At 44.9% G+C, this 24,015-nt stretch overlaps 1 protein-coding gene across 2 annotated transcripts in view; it reads left to right on the top strand.

The window, feature by feature from the left end:
- The first annotated feature begins 17,824 nt into the window (after positions 1–17,824).
- Positions 17,825–24,015, top strand: part of Bmper (BMP-binding endothelial regulator) — a 248,005-nt gene continuing 241,814 nt past the window's right edge. Inside the window, 2 exon segments of one of the 2 annotated variants that reach the window (NM_001135799.1) lie at positions 17,825–18,503; positions 19,502–19,587. In NM_001135799.1, coding sequence (NP_001129271.1) covers positions 18,371–18,503; positions 19,502–19,587 — 219 coding nt within the window. In that variant the 5' untranslated portion in view covers positions 17,825–18,370. 2 annotated transcript variants of the gene reach the window in all.

Here is a 24,015-nt window from a genome sequence, read left to right on the forward strand (position 1 = left end):
CCAGGGCACACGATAAGAAGTGCTTTCTGTTCAACAGCCCCAAACGAGGTCCCAACAAAAAGGCATCAGAACCACTAGGCATAAGAGAAGACATTTTCAAATGCTTCCAGACCACGGTGCTGTAACAGTGGACACGCATGGTGGTCTTTGTATCTTCACGGGGGACACCCGACATCTTGGAGAAGCTACAGGCTAAGCTATTGTACATTATCAAAAACCTCCATGGTGCAGACTCCACGATCATAATAAATTGGTCATTCTGGGTTACTATGCATCAGTAGTTACCAGAATCCAGGCGAAATTCTTAACTTTTCAGTAACTTGGGTTGGAAACCCGGGGCTGCAGTTCTCCACAGACTTCTTGGGTTCATCTCACTGGCATCCTTTGAGACAGAACTTCTGGCCACACAGATGAACCAGCTACCTTATCAATACCTATCCTGACTCAGCTCCTAGGTTCTAATCTGAACCCATTCAATCCTTCAATTGTAGCTGACAGCCTAACCTCGCCCCCGCCTTTCACTTCCTTTGGATGCCAAAGCCTTTCAGTCCTCTTAGCCTCCAGGGCACAAGTTTCCTGTGAACTCTCTGGAGCCACTTATGTAGTTAGCTAGATCCCCGGGAGCGGCTCTGGGGTCCTACAGTCTGGCCTTTTGTGGAAGTGGCCCAGTATCAAACAGCCTTAGCAGATACCCACTGCTGCAATTCCGGGCTGTTAAAATGCTTCAAAGAGCTAGGTGAACTCATTTCTCCTATACTCTTCCTGGTAGGAAGTCTTTCCTTCTTGGGGTGAGTTCATTATGGTAGCCCAGTGCTAATTCACTTTTAGCAACCAAGCAAGTCCACAAGTAAAGATTAAAGGTAAGAGACTAAATTAGGTTCCACTTGTTCTTTTATTTTGACTTGTCTGAATTGACCCCTGAAATTTAGCATCTACACAGCATGGTGTGCAAGTGAGATTTGGGCCTCTGCTTTTTTTTTTTTTTTTTTTTTTTTTTTTTTTTTTTTTGTCAGCGTCTCCTCCACTTACCAGTCAGCACCCTCATTCTCCTGGTCTGCAGGATACAGATCATAATTCTTACCCAGGGTTAATATCAAGAGGGACTAAGACAACGTTGGTAGCCAAGTTGGCCTGAAGTTTGCCTCCTGGAAAGGTAGGGTTAAAGATCTTATGCTATTTTGTTACTATTTGTGCTTATCTTTCACCTACCGAGTGTGTCTCCTAGTCCTTACCACTGTGGCTGCCCATCGCCCAGTGTACCACTGGTTGTTTTTGTCAATTTGACGCAAATTAGCTTCTTCTTCTGGGAAGAGAAAAAAAAAATCTCAGCTGAAGAATTGTCTCCATTGAAGTAGCCTGTGAGCATCTCCATTGGGGCATTTCCTTAATAATTAATTAATTATTAATGTGGGAAGTTTCATTCGACCGTGGGCCGCCATGCTACCCCTGGGCACATGGTCCTGGGTTGTGTAAGAAAGAAGGCTGAGCGAGTCAGTAAACAGAGTTCCTTCGTGATCTTACCTGCCTCTAGCCCCTGCCCTGACTTTCCTCAGTGATGAGCTATTGCCTGGAAGTTTAAGAAATAAACCCATTGCTTCCCAAATTGCCTTTGGTCATGGTGTTTGTCTCAGTGACAGGACCTAGACTAGAACAGCTGGTGTTCTCTAATCTGGTCTCTCGATTTCATCCTGGATACCTCCTGTCTCTCCATGTGATAGCAGGAGTAACCTATTACATTTTCTCATGTCTATCTTAGCTCTTGTTGAGCCAAAGGGCTCCTAAGAACCCTAGGTAGAACCTTCTAGCTTCAGGACACAATGTGCAGACGGTCTCTGACTTACAAAGGGTTGTTTTTTTCTTTTTGACTACAGAATTTGGGGACTCAGAGCTTGGGCCCTGGCAACTCTAATAAATTAGGTTTGGCCATTTGTCCTTAGTAAGCCAATTAAAGAGACAAGTCGTAGTGGAAGAGAGAAAAAGAGAGAGAGAGAGAGAGAGAGAGAGAGAGAGAGAGAGAGAGAGAGAACGAATTCCATGAAGCCAGACTGGGAAGACCAATAAGTAAAAAGATCGGTGACCCCCCCAAAATCACCCTCAGATTCAAATAGAGGGAAAGAAATATGCACAAGCAAGCAGTCTTGTTTAAGGTATGGTCCTTCCCATTACTGACCCATCATTAATTTGGTTCTAATCTAACAAATCGTCAGAACTCTGAAGTATCTTCCTGGGAGGCGTTCCTCCTCTGGCTGGCACCAAGCTTCAATTATGAGGGAGGTCTAGGGAAATCCGATTAATTGGGGTCTACTGTCTCAACTAATAGCTGAAGAGGGTGTCACCAGTGTTATTCCTGAAAATACCTTTGTTTCTGGTAAACCACAATTATAATGGGGAAGAAACAATGTGCATTCATTAGAAACTTTATACACTAAAATTTGAACTTCTCTGGGTAAGCTGACTGTGGTAAGATCTTCTCTCGGACACCGGGCAGTCACTCCCAGTCAGTCATGTGATCATGAAGGCCACAAGGGCACACAAAAGGGCATGCACTCTTACAGTGTGCTATGCACAGTTCAGTCAATTACACAAAGTGTTTAAAACTCTGTTATAAAATAGGTTTTGTGTCAGATGACTAAACGTGCCTTCAGTTTAGTGTTTTTTAATGTATGATGGGTTTAAACAAGAGAATGACCTCATCAGAAGTTGAGGGACAGCTGAACAATTTGTAAAGCCCAGTGCAAAACTTATAAAGTGTGAGGCGGAACCTTTGATAAATTCACTCAGATGACCGAGATGCGACCAGACAGAAGAAAACCCAGAATGAGATCTTCTAAGTCAAGTACCCGGTGAGACACCCAGGCTGTACACCATGATGCTGTCCTGATCACGTTCAAATATTAGATTTCTCATAAGCCACGAGGACCTATCTTAGGAGGTTTGCTGAGACCTATGACCTGACCATGGTCAGTGACCTTCTGGTTACAGCCTTCAAATATAGACCCAGAGTCCAAATGTCGTCGGGCAATTTAGTTAATGACAATAACCACTGCTAGATTGTACTAAGGAATTGCTGAGGGAGTTAGTTCCTATTTTGAGAACTTATTTCCTCCATCTTCACGAGAAAGACCCTACTGTTCAAACCTTACTTTGACTATTAAGCAGACCCTACAACCCTCTTGTGATTTGAGTTTTGCTGGACTTAGGCATCATGAGAAGCAAGCTGCTAACTGCTTCTGTCTTACTTACTTCCCTCTCCCCCCCCCCACACTCCCCGGAAAAATGAAGAGAAAACTTTTGTGTATTTTCATAACAGGTCTGTGTTAACATCAATTTTAAAGACGGCTTGGTCTCCTGCTCTGAATACGGTTTACATAACTGAGGCCAAAGCTAGCTTCTCCCATGAATATCCTTTTAAAAACCAAATTGCAGCAGTCACAGTGGGTTGAAGAGGTATGCGATTAAAAAAATGCGTGGCTTAAACACGAAAGTTATCTCTAGTTTTCTACAAAATTCCAAAGAAGATTTGATTTGACCACACAAGCTGTGAGAGTATTAGGTGATACCAGCAGAAAATGTCATCAGCTCAATGTTTCAACGGTAATTTATCATTGAGCAAGTGAGTTCAAACATCTTTTCTACAAGATTTCAAAGCATTTTTTTTGCAAAGATAACTAAAACAAATATTATCAACTACTGAAAAAGTTCTGGGTACACTTACATTTTAAAGCGAGAATATTTGTTCTTCTGTAGGCCAGAAGCAACATACTTGTACAAGAGATCGTGCGACCGCTTATACTTGTAAGGGCAAGGTTTTCTTCACTTCTGCTTTTGCCTTGGGTAGGGATTGTTAATATTTCAAGGTAGCCTGACTTGTAGTGATGACTTTCGTGTCCATTAAGCTGCAACTGTACTCTCATACAGTACTGGATACTGAAATGGGCATAAGAATTCTAGGTTGAGCCCAATGTATCTGAAACCATAACCACTCATTTCTTCCTAATATCCTGGGGAATTAACTTTTGTCTCTGGGTCTATGTGTGTTCTCACCAAAGCAAGATCAGTTTTCTCTACAAATCAGACGTTGTCTGGAGGAGGAGGGACCCTACTCTACAAAGGTGTGCTTAGGAATCTACAAAGGGGAGCTCATCATGGCCTTCATGCCCGTTCTTCCACACCGCTCAGTGACACGTGCTCAGCTCCTGTCCGGTATAGGCTGAGTCTTTTTCTGATCCCTGGATCTCCTGGGCCTCGGCTCCCTTTATGATCTGCCCGTTCCTTCCCCACATGCCTTCTCCTGCCTTGGAGTTACCAGGCCAGCCTTTGAGTCTCTTTGGTTGGTATTTTGCAACTCAGAAGGTCGCGCGGCTGTCCTCGTATCCCAGTTCAGGGTTGGTGGCAGGCAGGGTGTGGAATTTTTATGACTGAGATGTGTTTGACAAAATTATTAAATCCCTTATATTTGGATCTTGCCAAGTTTAGAAATAAACTTAAATATCCATTGTTTCTCTAATAGAAAAGAATCTTAGGATGAGGAAATAGGGAACCAGGAGAGAGAAGGGGTTCAGCAGGAGGAGAGGATAGCATGAGGCAAAATTGATTAAGGACCATGATATATGTATAAAAGTGAAAGAAAAAACACTTTTGGGCTAAAATAAATATATTGAAGTGATAAAATAAAAATTAATTAGGTTGAATAAGGATCCTGACAATATCCAGCAATTTGTATTTACAAATATGGCAGACTCGTGGGATGTTTATGTAGGATTACAGATAAAAAAAAATCCTTAGACTTCTACCTTTTTACTCCATACCCCATGACCAGTAAATTCTTTCCCCACATGCTCAATACCTGTAGCAAGACTACATATGTGAGTGTGCATGCTTACATGTGTGCACATACAGGCACGCGCACACATTCACGGAATGAGATGGCGATGAGGTAATGCATACGTATCAATGAGAGGCACAGACGGTTTTGCTCACAGCACTGTTCCCATATGGGGGTATCCCTGTCTCTACAGCCCACCCTGACTCCTCAGCTCTGAACAGTTATCTCTTGGCCCTGAAGATGGGCTCTGCATGTGTAAGGAATAGGCTGTGATTGTGGGTTACAAAGATCTGACGTCTACATCTTCTCTGAGTCCTTGGTAGGTGATCAGGGCAGGCTGAGAAGTTCCTTTTTCACGGTGCTGTGGGAGGGGAGGGCTTGGGGATGTTCATAGAGCAGCTTAAGTGTCTGGGACAGAAGAATGTCTTCCCTCTTGCTTATACTAGAATAAGATCCCACAGCCTGTTTCCCAGGGTTCCTAGGCCCTATACGTATCTATCATACACTAAGGTCAAAGAGTGGCCGGTGGTTCCTGAAGTAGCATGGGGCCTGGAACCAGGAGTGAGTTGGTTGAGTCTTTCTGTGTGGCATTTGTGGCTCTGAGTAAGTAGATTGCAGTTGGAAAGGCCCAGACGTGTCTCTGTGGTCTACGTGATAGGGTCCTACGGATAGTTAGGATTTAGACACACTCTTTACGTGGGCCCAGTCTCTTTCAGTTAAATGTCCTATATAGTCTGTGTTGTCTAAAGCTCATGATTACAAAGGACTAGGGATGCAGACAGCGTGAATGAGAAGAGAAGAATGAGAAGAGTCTCCTTAAGCTCAACAGCCATGTGTGGCTGGCTATGGGTTGTGGCTTTCAGACAGCCTAAGTCTCAGAGGGGAAACCAGAAAATGATGTCCTTGAAGCAGGGAATCACTGGAAGGCAGACATAGAGAGCAGTTGGGCCCACACCTCAGGGAAGGGACAGATTGTGGAGACAACGAGGCAATTGGGTGGCAGTTTTAAAACTTTAACAGTTGTTTCTTAAGGCAATTAAGTTAGGGCGTGAAGGTGGGGAACCATCCTTGTTGCTTGGCTGCAGAGCTTTTAGTGTTTGGAGGAGCAGAGTTTCTGATCTGACCAGACCGAGGTTGAAAAGGTAAACAGTGGGAAACATTAATACAGAAGCTATTAGGAAGCTCCCCCTCAAGGTACACACTTGCCCGCTGGCCTTTGCTCGGCTTGCCTCTTACTTCGCTTTGGCTTTTATTTTCGAGATTATACTTTAATAAGACCATTTCTCCCTTCCCATTCCCTACCCCAAACCCTTATGCATACCCCTCATTGCTCTTTCCTTCTTCTCGAGACAAAACACCACGCCAAGAATGAAGTTTCTTGGATTTGAACCCTGGTTGCTCTGTGCCACCAAGCAATCGATGTCTATGCTGTGTACACCCTGTCCTATCTTAAAGGTCTTTATATGCTAAGGCATCCAGGATGCCCAAGGCTCCAAGGCGGTCACCATAGGAGTGATTGTTAATGTTACTTTCGCTCAGTGAGGGTGCTTACAGTGTCAAATTGAGGCATCAGGAATATCCACAGGCTTCCTACAATACTAGAGTCTTGGATCAGGACTTGGTCAGGGTCAGAGGTGTTCTTAGCTGAGCTCAGTCCCGCACCCAGAAACAGAGCCTACAAGGGTAAAAACCGAAACAAGGAGCTGAAATAGAAGGGAACGTGTTTTTGTTAAAAAACAAAATTTAAGAATTTGTTTTATTTTTCATTATGTGTACCTGTGTTGCCATCTGAACGAGAGTGCGGACGCCCTTGAAGACAAGAAGTTTTGAGTTAACCCCTGGGCCTGGCGTTTCAGGCTTGGAGAGTGCCCGGCATGGTTGCGGGATACTAGGGTACTCTGGAAGAAGAACAAGCACTCTTAGCTGCTGAGAGTCTCTATTTCTCAGCCTGGGAAAAAGAAGCCTTGGAAAGTACTGGAAGGTGCAGTTTTCGTACGCGTCGGAGTAAACTGCGCTTTCAGGCAGGTGTATTATTAGCGTCTTCCCAGTCCTTGGCTCAACAGGAGCAGCCAAGAGTAGCTGAGACCCTGGTTTCTCACTCAGGAGGTCCCCGTGCTGCCACCTACAGGCCGTGAGGGAAAAAGCGCGCCACTCTCCTGTCCTGGGGCTCTGTGAGGTGGCAGCCTGCCTGTCCCAGCCACAATGCACCTCTGAAGCTGTCTGCATACTGTCCTTAAGCGCAACAATGAGGGACAAACTAATTTCTAAACATTAATTCTAAAGGGTGGATAGGTGGATAGGTATTGAAAGGTAAAGAATTCAACAACAGAAAGTGGGCCTTAGAGGCCACCGCCCGTGCTTGGTGAGTGGTTTTATTTAAATGTATTTAAACCACATAAAAGATATCAATATTACTGTCTTCACTTCAGAGCAGGACTACAATTGTGTAGAATCAGGTCACTCCGAGTCTGATACTCATATGTGCCATGACACCTAAACGGACTTAAATGATTTCTGCACCTTTCCCCGGGGTGAGAGAGCCCAGTGCTGGAGGGAGAGAGCGCTCCCACCTGCAGGGGCTTGAGGTGGCCCACCTTAGCCTTAAAGCCCACACATCGCAGATAAAGGCTTTATATAGCAGAGTACTTCACCTTCCCTCATGCATCACGTTCTTCCTCTGCTAAGGCTGGAACCTATGCCCTTTTGTAGAATGAGGCATTTATAGGAACCTGCCAGAACACATTGGGTTCTAGGAAGTGGTTTCTGACTCAGTGGGTCTGGATAAAGTCTGGGGCTCTGTAGGGACAATCTTACTGTTGCTGCTCACCCAGTGGAAGGACGCGTGAGTTTCAAGGAACTGGAAGATCTATGCATTACTCTGATTCATCAAAGGAAGTTTTAATTGCTTGCATAATTACTAGGTTTTCATTTCCTAATGTATTAAGGATCAAAAAGCTATTATATTCCATTAGGGGGAAAAATCCTTACCTGTTAGAGCACTGAATTGAGCAGACGATTCTGTTCTTTCGCACAGACTGGACAATACGGTATCATCTTTATGGCACTGAGACCCAGAGGAATACTGACCTCAGAGAATAATTCAGGCAGCATTAAAGTTATTTTCCAAAGTGTACAGGAAAGTCATGACTTACTATTTAAAAAGTATTGAAATAAACAATTTCAGTTTTTGTTTTTTAGACCCACCGTTTCTCTCTCTGGGGAAATCAGAGAGCAGAGGTCCAGTGACATACTTTAAAACCCATAAGCACATTCTCACAGCACCCAAGGCTGGGGTGGGAGTGGGGTGAGGTGGGGCGGGGTCCCCATTAATGCTAACACTTATCAGGAGCTCCTTATGTTAAAAAGCAATGAATAACACTTTCTCAGGTGATACAAGTGCCTGTCCTATGCCCAAGGGGCAAGTTATTTCTAGCAGGAAAGAGCAAAGTAACCTATAACTAGACTGCCATTTACTTGTTTGTTTTGTCTGGGGTCCATTTAGTTGCATCTGTTAGTAGGCAAGGGCTAATGTCCAGCCATTATGTCCATCAGAAACCTCTCTGGGGATGAGAAATGCAATAGAACTGGATTCTTCCTTCGGAATTGATTTTTCCCCCTTCTCCACATCAATTACAATGTTCAGTAAAGGTGTTTGGTTCTCTCCAATTCCTTCCTGTTTCCACAAATAAAAAACACATATATTTAAAAGCTTTATAATATGCCCAAGACAGTATGGTGTCTTAAAGGAGAGTAGTAGAAATTATGCAAATCTGAGGAGAATCAGATGAACAAGGCTGACCTAAATGGGAGCGCAGTACCTGCTCGCTCATGATAATAGCTTTCCTGTGTGTGGCTTTGCTTCCCTGATTGGCCGCAAGATTGATTGCTTGGTTTGCCCAGCAAAGAGTTCCCTCAGTTGTGAAGATGAAGGTGGGCTCTAAGGCGAGGAAAAGGCTGCTGACACCTATATCCTGTGATCTGAGGGACCAGCAAGGCCAGCTTTCTCTGTTCTTTCTTCCCTTGAAGTTCCTGTTTTAATGCCTAAAGATTACCATGCTTAGCTTCTAGCATTTATATTGGGGCATTGTCTATACCAGGGTCTTATTGTAATATATTGCAACAATGTATTAATCACATAATGCTACTTGATAGCACAATTGCTAGCATAGGCAACATTTATAGACATGAGTTGCCAATAACACTTGGCTGGCCAACAATCATTCAGCTCCCAGAAGCCTACTTCAAGAAGAGGGGAGAAAGTTACAGCTAAAGTCATAAAATCCCAGGGGAGAAGCTGATGTCCCTTCATATAGGAGCAATGAATGGGCAGAGACAGGAGCCTAAGATTGGCTTAGCTTGGTCCATGTCAGTGTCCCATTTGCTAAAATGTGCAGACGGACTGGCGAGTTTTACGATCAGCAGTCCTCAGTGAAACCACATTTTGAGTGATATTTCCCAAAGAGGATGTTTGTCTCCTGGAAGATCATGTCTACCACAGCTCTGGGCAAGCTGTCTAATTTATTTGACCTTTAGATAGTTTGAATAATGAAAGAGTTGAGTTAGATGCTTTCTGAGGGTCCTTTCATGCTCAAAGTCTCTAGTTTTGTTGTTGGTTTATATGTATGTATAATTTTAGAAATCCATTTCGCGTCCAAGCAAAAAGAAGTGAAACCACGTTGACATCCTATTTGATGGGGAAACAGGCTCATAAAGTAAATGAAGTGGTCTTAAGCCTCTAGAACATGGAGGGAAAAGAATTAGGATGGGATGGCACATCAACGACATCAATGGAACATTTTAGGATCCCCCTTGGTGCGTCTCACATTAGTGAAGTCAGGTCCATTCAGAAATCAGCGCTGGCCAACCCAATTGGTACAAGCTACTATCAACGAGCCTAGGGCGCTGATGGAATAGCTTTGATGGCTTGAATGTTGGTGATTTGAGATTTATTGTTTTACTGCCTTCAGATTGATGGTGGGACTGTTAATGAATGCAGTTATTATCTTTATAATGAGAGATTACTGGAAATCGCAGCTTGGGGAAGGAAATGAATTCACACTGAAGAAGGCTGCTTTTTGGCAGAGATTATTAGGAGATAAAATCCAGCAGGAATTGTTTCTTACCTTCACAGATGCTTGATCCTCAGAAGGGACAGTGGTCAAGTACATCACTTTTTAAAATTTCTCTAAATACATACTTATACCACACAATCAATGAAGCCTGGAAAGCCAATGTTTTATTTTTAATAAGACTTACATTAATTGTAAGTTATGGGCATCTTTAGCTATCTCCAAGGTCTCATTTAAGGAACTTATCAGTGTAGTACAGAGCAACTGAGGACCAAAGGGGAAACCAATCTTTGATTAAGAAATACATGGCTGCCCAATTCAGAAGTCTTCATATACATGCTAATGAATAAATGTATCCTTTGCAAATAAATATAAGTATTAAAGTGATCACTGAAGAATTTCCTATAGCAGAACGAAGCTGGAAATCAAATGTTGTTAAGAAGAGCTATATCAACATCAGGAACATTACATGGTTATTAAGAAGGGCTGGAGAGATGGCTCAGTGGTTAAGAGCACTGACTGCTCTTCCAGAGATTCTGAGTTCAAATCCCAGCAACCACATGGTGGCTCACAACTATCTGTAATGGGATCTGATACCCTCTTCTGGTGTGTCTGAGGACAGCTACAGTGTACTTATATACTAAATAAATAAATAAATCTTTTAAAAAAGAGAGAAGTAACATTGTAACAACAACAAAACAAAAACAAAAACAAACAAACAAAAAACAGCCAAACCTTCAAATATGTGCATATGCTCTAGAGGCGGCTTGTCTGGTTTCTTCATTCTTGTGTGATCTCGGACAATGGTCTTATCTTTACTCAGATATAAAATGGCATGTCTATAGTTTCTGTTCTGTATGCTTGTTAAGTGGATTTAATAAAGAGATGTATACACACACACACACACATGCACTAAAATATAAATATAAAAACTTTCCTTATTATTTTCTATCCCTAATTTTTGACTGCCTATGTGAATTTGATAACAAAGAAAATATTACATCAAGCTTATTATTTAAAAATTTAAAAATTCCGCTGGTCAGCGGTGGGTGGTTCATACCTTTAATTTCAGCATTCTGGAGACAGAGACAGGTTGATCTTTGAGTTATAGGATAGCCAGGGTTGCACAGATAAACCCTATCTCAAAAACAAAACAAAAATAATGTTTAAAAATTCTAAATTTGTGGTAAAATGCACATGGTTGTTATCCACATACATGTTAGTGGTGTTAGGTACATTAGTTATTACATTTCTGTGGAAACAAGCCTTCTTCATATATATATATAGTCATATATATATAGTCATATATATTGTATATATACACACAAAAATGTGTATGTGTGCGCTTGCGCATGTGCTCATGTGCATGCATTCATGCACAATGTATATGTAAATGTCCACTCCCACGTGCGTGCATGCAAAGGTCAGAGGTCGACGTCAAATATCTTCCATCACTGTCTCCTTATGTTTTGAGACAAGGTCTCTTGCTGAACCTGGGGACTGCCATTTTACCTAGACTGCTTGTCATCAAGTCTCCACAAACTGCCTGGTCAGCTATTGCAGAGCTGGGTTAGGGATGAGAGCTTCCACCCAGTTCTTAAAGTGGATGCTGAGCTCTGAACTCAGGTCCTTGGAACTTTTACTGCCCCATCTCCCCAGATCCAGGACACTTTTCATGGTGCAAAGATAGAAATATGATTCTTTTAATTTCAGAGTTCTTCATTTCTTTTATGCATATGAGTGTTTTGTCTCTCTGTCTGTTTATGCTCCTTAACCGTACCTGGTGTCCATTGAGGTCAGAAAGGGCTTTGGATTCCCTGGAAATAGAGTTACAAATGGACGTGAGCTACCATGCGAGTGGTGTTTATCAAAATTCAGGGTGCTCTGAAAGAACAGCCTAGTGCTCTTAACTTCTGAGCTATCTCTCTAGCCCTGAAAAGCTAGAATTCTATACACATTGATCTCTCCAAGATACTCCATGCCACAGACACTGCAGCTTCCATTGTGTGCCTGATTGTATGATTTTGCTCTTACAGGTGCCTCATGGGTGGGGCCAAACATGTTATTGGCAAGTTGGTTTCTTCTACTTACAATAATGTCTTGTGTTTTATCCACCTTGTAGCAAAAACAGAAATTTGTTTCTGTTTAAAACCTGTGTAGCATCCAATGGTATGCACACATAGTGTTGTACACATACAAGCTGTGTATAGGCTGTGTCATGCTCACTGTGTCACACACACTATGCTTTGTTTATTGTTCACCCCTTGCTTGACATTGGGTTTCTATCACCTCTTGGCCATTATAAATAACGACACCAGCACAGCTTTGCAAAGATCAAGACTATTTAAAATAAAGAGAACCAGTCTGAGGAGATGACACGGTGGGTAAGAAGGCTTGCTGACCAAGTATGATGGCTTGTTTTCACATTCCAGCACTCAAATGAAAAGCCAGGGTGTGTACCTGTGACCTAAGTGGGAGGGACAGAGTCAGGTGGATCATAGGAGCTGACTGCAAGCCTAGCTGAAAGATACTGAGGTGCAGGGGTACTGAGGAACCCCATCTCAGGAGAAGTAGTGATAGGGAAGGACTCCTGCTGTTTGGCCTTTACACACATGTACATGGGTGGCTCATTTGTACACGTGTTCATATGCACACACAAAGGCAAATAAATTACACTTAGAGTTTTCTTAAATTCCATGAAGTCTGGGTAAGTCATACAAAACACGTATACAGGACTGACTGCTGATTGGGTCTAGATTTGTTCTTTGGCTCTTTAAGGGTTAAAAGATAAGTAAATAGGTAAGGTACTGTTTAACAAGAGCTCTTCTTTGTCTTTGATATATATCAAATGTTTCAGAAGATTCTAGGTTTTAATATATTTTCCGAGGGGAAAAACTCCTAACTAATTAACAAAGAACAGAACATGGTAAATATGCATTTCCCCTCATTGGGGTGAGTTAGGGGTCAAGCCTACCTTACATTTATTTCATGGCATCAGAGTCTACTCTTTCCCTTGGGCATTTTCCCTGTCAACAGAAGGTGGTTGTTGAAGTCCCAAGTACGTATCATAGTAGGATTCCAGTCATCAGCAGGAAGGACAGACAGGTGAACAAATCTGTCCTTTAATGGCTTTTTATATTGCTGTCTCGTTGGTTAGAAGTTAATTGTAGGAGCAGTATAAGTTACGGTGAGTAGTATGACTATAAGAAAGACTAAAAATGTGATCTTTATTGTTCATAACTCAGAAGCACTGCACAAATTACAGCTTCTATATTAAGGAAGAAGGGAAGAGCAGAAACTAAAAAATGGCCAGGAGTGGTGGTCTAAGTTTGCACACATTAAGTACCAATCCGGCGGCACACACCCCCAGTTGGCAATGTTGGGCCAAATTCTCTGTCTATAGCAGTGGCTGGAGATCGTGTTTTTCTCTCCTCTGTTGATGTTTACTACAAGGAAGATTGACAGGATGTAGTTAGTGAAGCCTAGACCAACAGGAGAAAGGTATTAGTTTGGTATCCTGATTCCCTGGGCTGGTCCTCAGTCTCTAGTCAATTCCTTACTTCTTCAAGGTGGAGCTATGGTTTTTGGTGTCAATAAGGCTTGCAAAGTAAGTTCCAGGTAAAAAGAAGAGTAGGAGGACCCTTGCTCAAAGCAAGTCCCTGATGTGGAACTATTTTAGGGGTTTAAAAAAAAAATACAAGTCTTCGGATGACAGTAACTTTATTTTGTTTGCCAAACTGGTAGATGCGTGACCTTTCGTGGCACTGATTGAGCTCCCAGGCATTCCAGTGAGCAGGCACTGTGTGAGCAGCGTGTCTTTCTAGGTCATTTGTAACGAGGCTCCATTGCGCTGGAGGCAAAGGGGAACATGGGGGTTGAAATGGGTCAGGGCCAGGTGGTGAAGAAATAGCATTTATTACCATTATCGATTCTAATGGAAACAAAGCAATGGTTTTATTATTTCAGGCAATAGCTGTTTTTAAACATCTTAGTCTCCTCTTAAAGCGCTGCTTTGTCTGTGGACGTGCCGTGAAGGATGCAGTACCGAGGGCTACAAGATACGGGAAAGTGCCTTTGTGCAAAAGGATCGGGCTCAGGATCAAATAATTCAGTTTTAATCGCGCTCTTGCCATGGTCCCCACTGCTCCCATCTTTAATAAAACAGTAATTTCCAATGCATCTGATATTTGGGAGTGACAAGAAATGCTACTGCTATAATCTCCAGAACAACTCATGGCTGCCATGGATCCCAGCCACTCCGAAAGATGATAAACCAAGCACTCCAGCAGGCAACTTAGAAGTCGGCACAGTCCCTAAACACTGTAGTCTGGTGACCTAAGAATGAATTCACCGTTCAACTAGGAACCTCAGTAATGGGAGCGTCCATGATTTTTATGGTGTCATACAACTCATGTATTTGGGACCGGTTCAGTTCCATAAATATTTGAGTAGCTATTGTGCCAGCTCTGTAACTTTACTTTGCATCATATCTGAAATATCCCATAGCCTTTTCCTGTAATTCCCATGACTCATAATCCAAGAAGGCAGAGCGCTTATAACGGGAAGTACCATGTTCAACAGCCAGCAGAAGCCTTCTACTGGGCTCTGCCTCTATTAAGTCCTGTGGTCCGGCTCCCCATACCTCTTCGCTTTTAGCCTTCTCACCCTTTGACCGCAGCGCCTCCTGGGTGTCAGGCAACTGCTCTGCCACTGAGTTAGTCTCACAGCCTAGCCTTTTCACTGTCAAGGTAATGAGGGAGGAGTCCATTGTATGCTCTCTGAGATCTTCAGTGCTAAAACAAAACAAAACAAAACAACAAAACAAAACAAAACATCTTGGCAGTAGCGTCTTCAACTTTTCCCTAGCAAGAATCAGATGGCTATCAATAGAGAGGTTGGGAAATAATAAATTGGCAGGCATAATCCATGCTGCCATCCCAAACCCTTTCAGAGACGTAAAAATGGTACCCTCCGACGTTACCGATATCCAGACCGTTGGCCATGCCTGCAAAAATAATCTGTCTCCTAAAGAAACGCACTCTGGGCTCTTTAATATTTTCCACAGTCTCCAAGTTTCCCTCATCAAATTAGGGCCTCTGTGGGCCGGTCCTTCATCTTCCTCAGTTTGCCCAGGTGGATGCCCTCTGTGAGTGCAGCCTTCTTACACGTAGGGACAATTAGTGTTTGTTGTCACAGTCTCTTCAGTTTGTCTCGGAGAGGTCTGTTTTCTCTGTTGTGGAGAGGACGAGCTGATTTCTGGAAGCAGCTGGGACCTTCTGAGTTGCACGCTCAGTGAATTTCTCAGTGGAAATTGGGGCTGCAGTTTGAGGGGTGTGGCACGCCTTAAGACATATCTCCTTTTACATGTGTCCACGTTATTTGCTTGTTGTGTGGAGCAAGAATGAGACTCTGTAGATCTGGGCCCAAGCTAGGCCCCGAGTGTGGGCCCCATGGCCTCCTTACCCACAATGTCAAAAGTCAAATCAAATATCCCTACCCCTCTTTTTTCCCCTCCTTTGGATTCCAGCCAAGATTATTTGTGACTTGGATAGATATCACTGTGCCATTTAGTTTAAATATGGAAGCAAACCTATATGCCTTTCAGTGGAGGTTGTCTCCTTGCCTCTTTCTTCTTTTCTTCCTTCCTTCCTTCCTTCCTTCCTTCCTTCCTTCCTTCCTTCCTTCCTTCCTTCCTTCCTTTCCTTCTTTCTTTTTCTCCTCTTTCCGCTCCTCCTCTTTCTCCTCTTCCTTCTCATCTTCTTCCTCCTCCTCTTCTTCACTGCCCTCTCTCTTTCCTTCCCCCTGACTGTCTTATTTGACCCTAGAATATCTCAGCTTGCCTTAGGGATCAGTTGGCACCTGAGAGAGTTTGCTACTCATGAGTAGCAACAATACCAATAGTTGCATGGGAGTTGGAGGAGTTCCCAATAAGGCTTTGCGGATAACCTGCTCTTTCTGAAGTGGAGGCCACTGTGAGCTGGCACACCAGAAGAGCCAAGTTTCCAGAGGCTTCTGTCCACCTTCTCATGCACAACTTCAAGGCTGGTGAATAGGTTTCTGGTTTTTCCCTAAGGGGAGAGTCTAGCCACCCATGGTAGAAATGCCACACACATTGAGTCTCAACCCCCTAAAATTAGTCATGCACATTGAGGAGACAGGGCAGAGGAGGCAAGTCGGAGGGACAGGCACGCTCTTCCGGTGTTTTGAAGTTTTGTAGTGCACATGTAGCGGAGCCTATGGACATCTGGGGGATCACTGGGTCCCCATGGATACAAATGGATACGTTTGTCTAGAGACCTCATTGAAGGAGAATCATTTTAGATGGCAGAGACAGTGGTTCCTACCGATTGTACTTTTCTGTGGAAATAATTCTTTTTTAACTTTTAGTTTTAATTTTCTAATTAGTTTATATTGGAAGTAAAAACTCTGTCTCTCTGTCTCTCTGTCTCTCTGTCTCTCTGTCTCTGTCTCTGTCTCTCTCTCTCTCTCTCTCTCTCTCTGTGTGTGTGTGTGTGTGTGTGTGTGTGTGTGTGTGTGTGTGTACAGTTTAACATTTCTGTAGGCTTAGGGAATCAGAAAGACCTTCAACACTTTGACTTTCAAGGCATCTAGCCATGGTGTTATTTGGGGGGCGGGGCATGTAACCACATTGTCTCTTGTCTCTTTTAATTTAAATTTTACACAAAATCTGTTTTGAGAGGGAAATGGAGCATGCTAAGCTAATGACAGCTTTCCTTTCTCCCACTTGTCCACGTCACGGGGGGATGTGGTCCTTATTGTGTAGGGATGTTGGGCACGATGCACTCACTGAAAGAACCCTTCAAATGGCTAGAAAGTGAAAACAAGTGATAGTGTGGATGACAGGGGTGGGGTGGGGGGAGGGGGGGCAGGTATATGCGGTGAAGTGTGTCAGAGGACTGAGCGTCAAAGGAGTTTCTCAGCTGCAAATGCTGCCTCAAACTGGTCAGAGACTAGGGAAAAGCTAGGCTTGTCAGGCTTGTCAGCGATTAGAGTTTAGATGCACAAGGCACTTCAGGGACTAACATGGGGTGGGCACCTGCTGGTTGTTCTTCTGGTGAGAGCATGTGCCCACAGTAGGCTCCAAAGACGGCTAGCTGACCATCGATTCCAAGTACCCTTCACCCTCACCTGGCGCCTTCACGATGTAGTTATAAAAATTCTCTTTTCTAGATTAGCACCCCTTTTGAGTAGAGCCAGCCACTGCTTGGCGGGTGTGTGTGTGTGTGTGTGTGTGTGTGTGTGTGTAGGGGGGTGGCCGAGACTCAGCGGGTACCGGGTGGCCGGTCGAAGGGATCAAAGACTGAAACTGGGGGACACCAGGGTTGCCCGAGCAAGAAGCGCTGCAGGGTAGCGGGCTGCCACTGCCTGCCCAGCTGGGCGGCCGCCGCGGAGGCAGCCCTGGTGGAGATTAGCTGCGGCGGTCCCTCCCTGGCCCGCGAGTGAATGAATGATTAGACTAACGCACCTCCCTGTCCCGGGCAGCTCCGGCTGGGAAGGGCGGAGTCTGAACCAGGGATCTTCGCTTTAAGGGAGAAAGGCTCTGGCCGTTATGAGTGCATTAACCGACCCTTTCGGTCGCTCCAACCTCTGTCCTCCCTAATGTCAGGGCCACAGAGGCATAAGCACAGAGCCTGATCTCCAAGGCCACTCGCCCTTCTGTTCCCCCAGCCTGTGAATCCCCTGCTTTTGCCCGAGGAAGTCAAGGGCTGCGAAAAGTTGAGTGGACCCTCCTGCATTCGATCCGTGGCTCCTTCTGAAGCTGAGGCAGCGGGAGGCGCCGGGTCTTCTGCTCCCGGCGCTAGCGGGTAGTAGCATCCCGGCTGGGGGCGGCTCCTCTGCGCGGGAGGAGGCGGTGCGCCGGGCGCTGGAGACGCGCCTTCCAGGCTCCGGCAGCGCCCCGGGGCCGGTGGCCGCGGCTGGGCGTTCGAGTGCGCCACTGTCGCTCCTGAGCCGGCATAGCTCCAGCGCCGGGATCACAGTCCCTCGTGCGACCCTGCGGATTCCGCACAGAGCTCAGTGCCCCGTTGTGTCCCGCACGGAGCAAGCGCGCCGGCCGGACACCGAGCCCGGGGACCCGGCCGGAGCTGTGCTTGCGGGAGCCGGAGCCCAGTGGGGCTCCAGAGCGGCGAGCGCACTCGGCAGTCGCTGCAGCCGCTTCCCAGATCTCGCTGTCCGCCACCCCTCCTCCCGGCCCAGATCTGGCGCGGAGGGGCTGACGGCTAACCCGCTGCGAGCAACTCCCTTAGAAAAAAGCCGCCGCATTGGCCGAGGCTGGCCGCAGGACCCCTCCTCCCGGGGCGCCCCCACTCCTCCCCCGCCGCTCGGGGCGCCCGCCTCCCTCAGCCGACTGTCTCCCGGCACGCCGGCCCACAGCCCTTTTGACTGCGAGCAGCGGCCGCCGAGCAGAGGCGGCGACGCGGGACCTGCAGTCGCCCGGGATTCCCTCCAGGTGACGATGCTCTGGTTCTCCGGCGTCAGGGCTCTGGCTGAGCGTCCTTGCCGACGCTCGCCTGGGATTACCTGCTGCGTCTTGCTGCTGCTCAATTGCTCCGGGGTCCCCATGTCTCTGGCTTCCTCCTTCCTGACAGGTAGGGGGTGGGGGCGGGAGGGATCAGTCCTCCGGGACGCTGGGGTGGTTTCTTGGGAGAAGAGGTACTGGCAGACACGGAGGTGAGAGGGCGAGGAGCGCGCACCTTGCCTGCCCCTCGCGGGCGGTGGGGATGCGGAGAAGCCCAGAGAAAAGGGATGGGAAGGCTGTGAAGAGGTAGAGTGATGGGGGGGGGGGGGGGCTGATAGATTGCTACCTTTGGCAGAGTGATTATAGACACCCTGCTATATGAAGTTGGAAAATTCCTTGTTTTGTGTTTAATCTTTCCCCCAACCCTTGCTTTAATCTTAACCACTCCCGTGCAATTAAGGAAAAAGACCGCGCCGTTTCCCGCACATCCTCTTTTCTCACACCATAGGATTCCAAGAAATCCACTGTGCTAGGCAGCATTTTTAAAGCATGGCTTTCCAGACCTTGGCTGTAAAGAAACGATCGCATTTTTAAAGGTCACTAATAGCGTGATATGATAATTATACATTTTCAGGCAGGTGAAGACCTCGGTTTCTATTTTGAAGGACATGCTTTACTGACACCTGGTGCAGAAAAGAGAATATTTCTAAGAGGAGTAAAGAGATTGCATTTCAAAAAGTGAATGCATTTCGACCCACAACAGTTGGCAGATCCACCTGAAAGGCCCGTTCTTTGACACGGTCCTGAATTTCGTTCAAATTGAAAATCTTCCTCAATGTGTAGTTTGGTGTGTGAGTCCGTGCACAGCTGGAATGTCTTCCAGGGCAGTAGAGGCATTAAATATGTGCTTAAACCAACTGAAAACAGAAAACCTATCTATATGCTGAAGTATTGATTAAAAAAAACAAGTTAATTAAAACTATTTGAGATAGATTTGGGAAGATTTGTTTGTGGTGCATTTGAAACACTATATATTTCCAATTGCTAGCCTAGCCTAGGAAGGTAAGGTTTCAGAATAATGCCACTAAGCAAGATTTAAATTTAAAAGCATTTTCACCTTCATTTCAGGGTCTGTTGCAAAATGTGAAAATGAAGGGGAGGTCCTCCAAATTCCATTTATCACAGACAACCCTTGCATAATGTGTGTGTGCTCGGTAAGTGTACGGGTCAGGTAAAAATAAACTTAACTGCTGACTTGGGCAAGGTACATTTGTCAAACATGACAGAATAGCTGTCTCAAAATTGGTTTTGGTCATTACCTAATTGCACGTTGCTTATGCATCAAATTTAGTTGAATCTCCTAGTCTTATGTATTTGGGCAATTCCTAATATCTCATCAGGCTGAGAATTTGTATTGTTGTACGAATCACTGTTGTACACGTACACTCAAGATGGACTTTGTAGGGGATTGTTTGGGGAAAGCTGACGTTTGGAATGCCTGCTGCCACAATGGAGTCATAGAAACCACGACCACTCAACTTTCTACACTGGTTCTATCTTCCCAGCCGAGCAGGGACTACTGAACAGCATTTTAGATACAGAGGTCAAGGATAAGATATGGGAGGAGGGAGGGGGAGAGGGCTGCCCTAAAGGACAAGCCTAGGACAAGATGTCATCTTGGATCAATTTCTTGGATTTCTTGGCCTGCTGTGGCTTAAGCTCCGTTAAACAATCTTCTTTTCTGATCAGGAAGCACAGGTCAGGAAGAAGGATCCCTCCTTAATAGAGAGTGGCACTTGGCTGTGAGATGCTTGGTACTGGAAGCAGAGTCAAGCAGATCGGTTTGGTTCAAGTTCTTTTAGCATCAGCTACTGATAACTCAGATAAATAGCTGCCCGGAGAAGATGAAGTTATACTAGGAAGACTTTCTGAGAGACATATAGCTCTACAAAGATAAATGCTTCTGCCGAAGAGGGCTCTACATGCCGATTACTTTTGGCAAGACTTGGTTCAAGTCACGCATCATAAAGTCCAGTTGGAAGTGCTTTAAGGCCTTCAAGGGCAGATTTCTGAAGGGATGTTAGCTTGTTATCCCAATCAACATACAGAACTACGGGGTTATCTGTCTCTATTCAGACAAAAAGCCACGCTATCTCTGTGTAAGGGACTCACACTCCTTTGTCACAAGAGCTGAGGTCAACGTTAAGAAGTGGTAAATGGTTCTGTGCTCGCATCAGATGATTATCAGGCTCCGGACTAAAGAAATCAACAGGAGCAAATAAAAATGGTTTCCATTGGCTGGGACGATAGGCATTAAAGGCTAATAAAAGTGCTCTTTTGTGTCTGCGAGCTGCTATGTTAACCATCCTCACTAAAGAACTTGCTGGAAATAAGTTCTGAGTTTAAACTTTGACTCAGTCACGGATTCACAAGTGGGGCGTGTGAATGTAGGCTTCCCTTTGGTTTATCTGTACAGGGTGACTAAGTAGTTTTATTCCATTCTTAATGTTTAAGCAGAAATGATCCCCAAGCAATATTTAAATATGCTGAGAGCTCTACATGTACACGATTATTTTTCTCTTTGGTGATATTACTGTTTGTAAAGTTTAAATGTGTATTTTGAATTTTGTGCAATGTTGCCAAGTAATATTACAAAATGCTCCCCACGTAACATTTTCTCTTTCTAGAATTCCTAGCCCCATGGTAGATAGCGTCTTCTTTCTTTCGATGTGGAGACTTAGTAATATGGAAATTGATATCAGAGTTATTTGTTATACACTGTCTAAAAATATCAGTTAGGTTCTTAAGGGCAGAAAGAACATTTAGAGGCATCAGTAAAGGACAAATTTATCAAGCTTGTCAGTCTTTCTTGGGATCCTGGCAATGGTTCTCACTCATTCTTCCTTCGACCTCCTCCCTCACCTAAATCTCCCACTGATATCTTACCATGACCTTGGCAGGCCTTTAGAATGATGGCCCCACATTCCCAGTGTAAAACTGAGTAAGACCAGGTAGTGGTCATTTCTCTCTGTATCCACCCTTGTAAGTTGCTAGGGAGCCTGAAGTACTCCATGAATTTCTTGAAAGAAACATACCAGGAGGGTGCTTGGTATTTTTTTGCGCTTAGGTTGGAAAAGAGATATGTTTAGTAAGTTGATAGCATTTACAAGCAAACCTTTCCAAAACATTGTTTATTTGCCAAGCAGTTTTCTAAGCTTGCATTATTTAAGTCAATCCCCATAAAAATCCTTTGAGGGTTTTCAGCTCTTTTTGAAGATGAGCTTTAAGAAATTAAGTAGCTTGTGAAGGGCATACTTTATCTGCACACCAGTTGCTATTTTATTTATGAAAATTACTGGGCTGGCTGACACTTGGGTCTGAGACAGACAGGGCTGTCTGTCTGTCTCTGGAGCACACACTCATACTTAGGAGAGGTGGACTACTTGTGAAGCCAAGGAATGAGAAAAATGGAGAAAGGAGAAAGCCTGTTGAAATTTCTGTACCTTCTGGCCTTCCTTGAGTGGTTTTGTTTTGTTCCTTTGAGCTATTCAGAGCTCAGTTAGTTAGAAGCTGTTAGTCACACTGCATGAGAGGAAAAACCTTTATGATTTCAGCAGGGAGCATTGGGCTTGGGTGAGGTTTACATATGAATATTGGAAGATATGTGGTAGTTTAACTCAATTTTGGATTAGGGACACAGGGATATTTAGTTTGGGCTGGTCCAGCTTTTTTGGAATAAAGTAGTTAAGGCTGGGCGTAAGCACATATCTTATTTCATAACATGTATTTTAAAAAAATAACCTTCAATGTATGCTTAAAAAAGACTGAAAGAAGTCAAAGTTGGAGGGAGTCAGTGGTACAAAGTCCCGAGTGAGAGAAATTGCAGTGTCAGAACCTGAAAAACTCCAGGGAGTCTATGCAGCCTGATTTAACTTTTAAGGTCCTGAGTAGCTGAGACACAGACTGCATAAACACACTTCTGTAAAGACTCTGTGGACAGCACTGAGAGCAGTGGCCTTAGCGATCAGAAATGCATCATTTCAGCCCCATTTATCAGATAGTTGCACAGGCCTGAGCATCCTGCCGGACCGAGAACAATCCATGGAATCTTTTCTAAAAGTGGGTGGGCCCTGTGTCTTTAGAGGGGATATGACATAGTGACGCTGGGCTCTGGGGTCTAGATAGGCAATTTACATTTAAAAACTATGTGCTTTATTGTTAGTGAAAAGCACTGCAGATGTTTTCCCACCTTGTAGTCATTAATGGGACTGAGGAAGCTCACACTGTTGTTTCATGATAATCCCCCCTGCTAGAGGTGGTTTTCCAACAATGCCCAGGACAACACATATGTGGCTGTCCTGCAACTCTCTGCCCCACGGTCACCTCCAAACCCATCAAGTACAGGAGGAGGGGGTGCCCACTCTGTCTTCTCCCACCTCACTGCAGCTGAGGAAGTAGTGGGAGCCAGTGAGTTCCGCCCAGAACTGGAAACCTGAGATAACTTTGGAGGCTGGGACACCGAAAGCCAGAAGTCAGGGCTTAGTTTGGCGTACATTTTGTTCAGCAAAAAACATTATTCCTGAGGTTGACATTTCCTCTTTTAAATCCAGAGGTGCAATGCAGAAATGGGCCGTCCCTCATAAAAAGCCATGCGAGTTCCCTGTTCAAGAAGCAGGCCCCCCCTATCTTGGAGCTGACTGAACAGCTTAACAGAGCAGACCTTGTCTGCTGTCCTCCACTTTCGTAATCACAGAAATCCTCTATCACCCAGGAGCGGCTCCAGCCTCTCTACTGCCGTGGCATTTGGAGATTTAGCTCTACAAAAATCCCCATTTCCTACGGCTCGCACTGCAACTGCTTGGAGTAGGGACAGCATCTATCAAAGCTCATATCAAATCCTGGGTTGCAGTAGGATTTGAACCCCGGACTAGTGAGTGTATGCCAGATTGTACAGTAGTCTTTGAGACAGAGACGTTGGGCTTCATGCGTGTTTGTACATGTAGACCTGGAAACTTTTCTCAAGAAGATGTCTCCTGTCATTTCAGAAGTGATCCAGTTTACTTACTTCTATCTATTGCTGTTGCCTTTTAGGGACTGTCAGCTGACTGCCCTCCAGGACAACAGTTCTGAGGAAATGTTACTTAGATGGCTGTGTCGCCATGGCTTTGAGGCCGAACTGGGCCATGAAATCAATGTACAGTCTAGTTAGGCCGTCTGCTTCTGCTAGTGGATCACCTCAGGGAGTCGTGTCTACTGCGTGGGGGGCTCCGTGTGGGAGGAGTCAGGATGGATTTTGACCTGGTAGCACAAATCTGTCTTGGAGTTCGGAGAACCTTCCAAGGATAGATGTGACTGTTGGCTGTCATCTTCTGGTTTGGGGAAAGGGGTTTAGTTTGGGAATCCCAGGAGCCTGGTTTCAAGTCTCACTGATGTTGACAGTGAGGCAGTGATGTCCGCCTCTCCAAACCTGTTTCCTCACAGTGTCTAGCCTGTGCAATCACTGTGAGATCCGGTGATATGGAACACAGAATGTTCAGCTCAGGGCTTTGGCTGTCGGAAGTCCCCTGGGACGATGTTTGTTATTTTTACTGTTACTACAAAAAAAATGCTGACAGAGAAGAGATGCAGTGGTGATGTCAAAC

This window comes from Rattus norvegicus, chromosome 8, assembly GCF_021556685.1.
Source record: "Rattus norvegicus strain SHRSP/BbbUtx chromosome 8, alternate assembly SHRSP_T2T, whole genome shotgun sequence".
Taxonomy (NCBI): domain Eukaryota; kingdom Metazoa; phylum Chordata; class Mammalia; order Rodentia; family Muridae; genus Rattus; species Rattus norvegicus.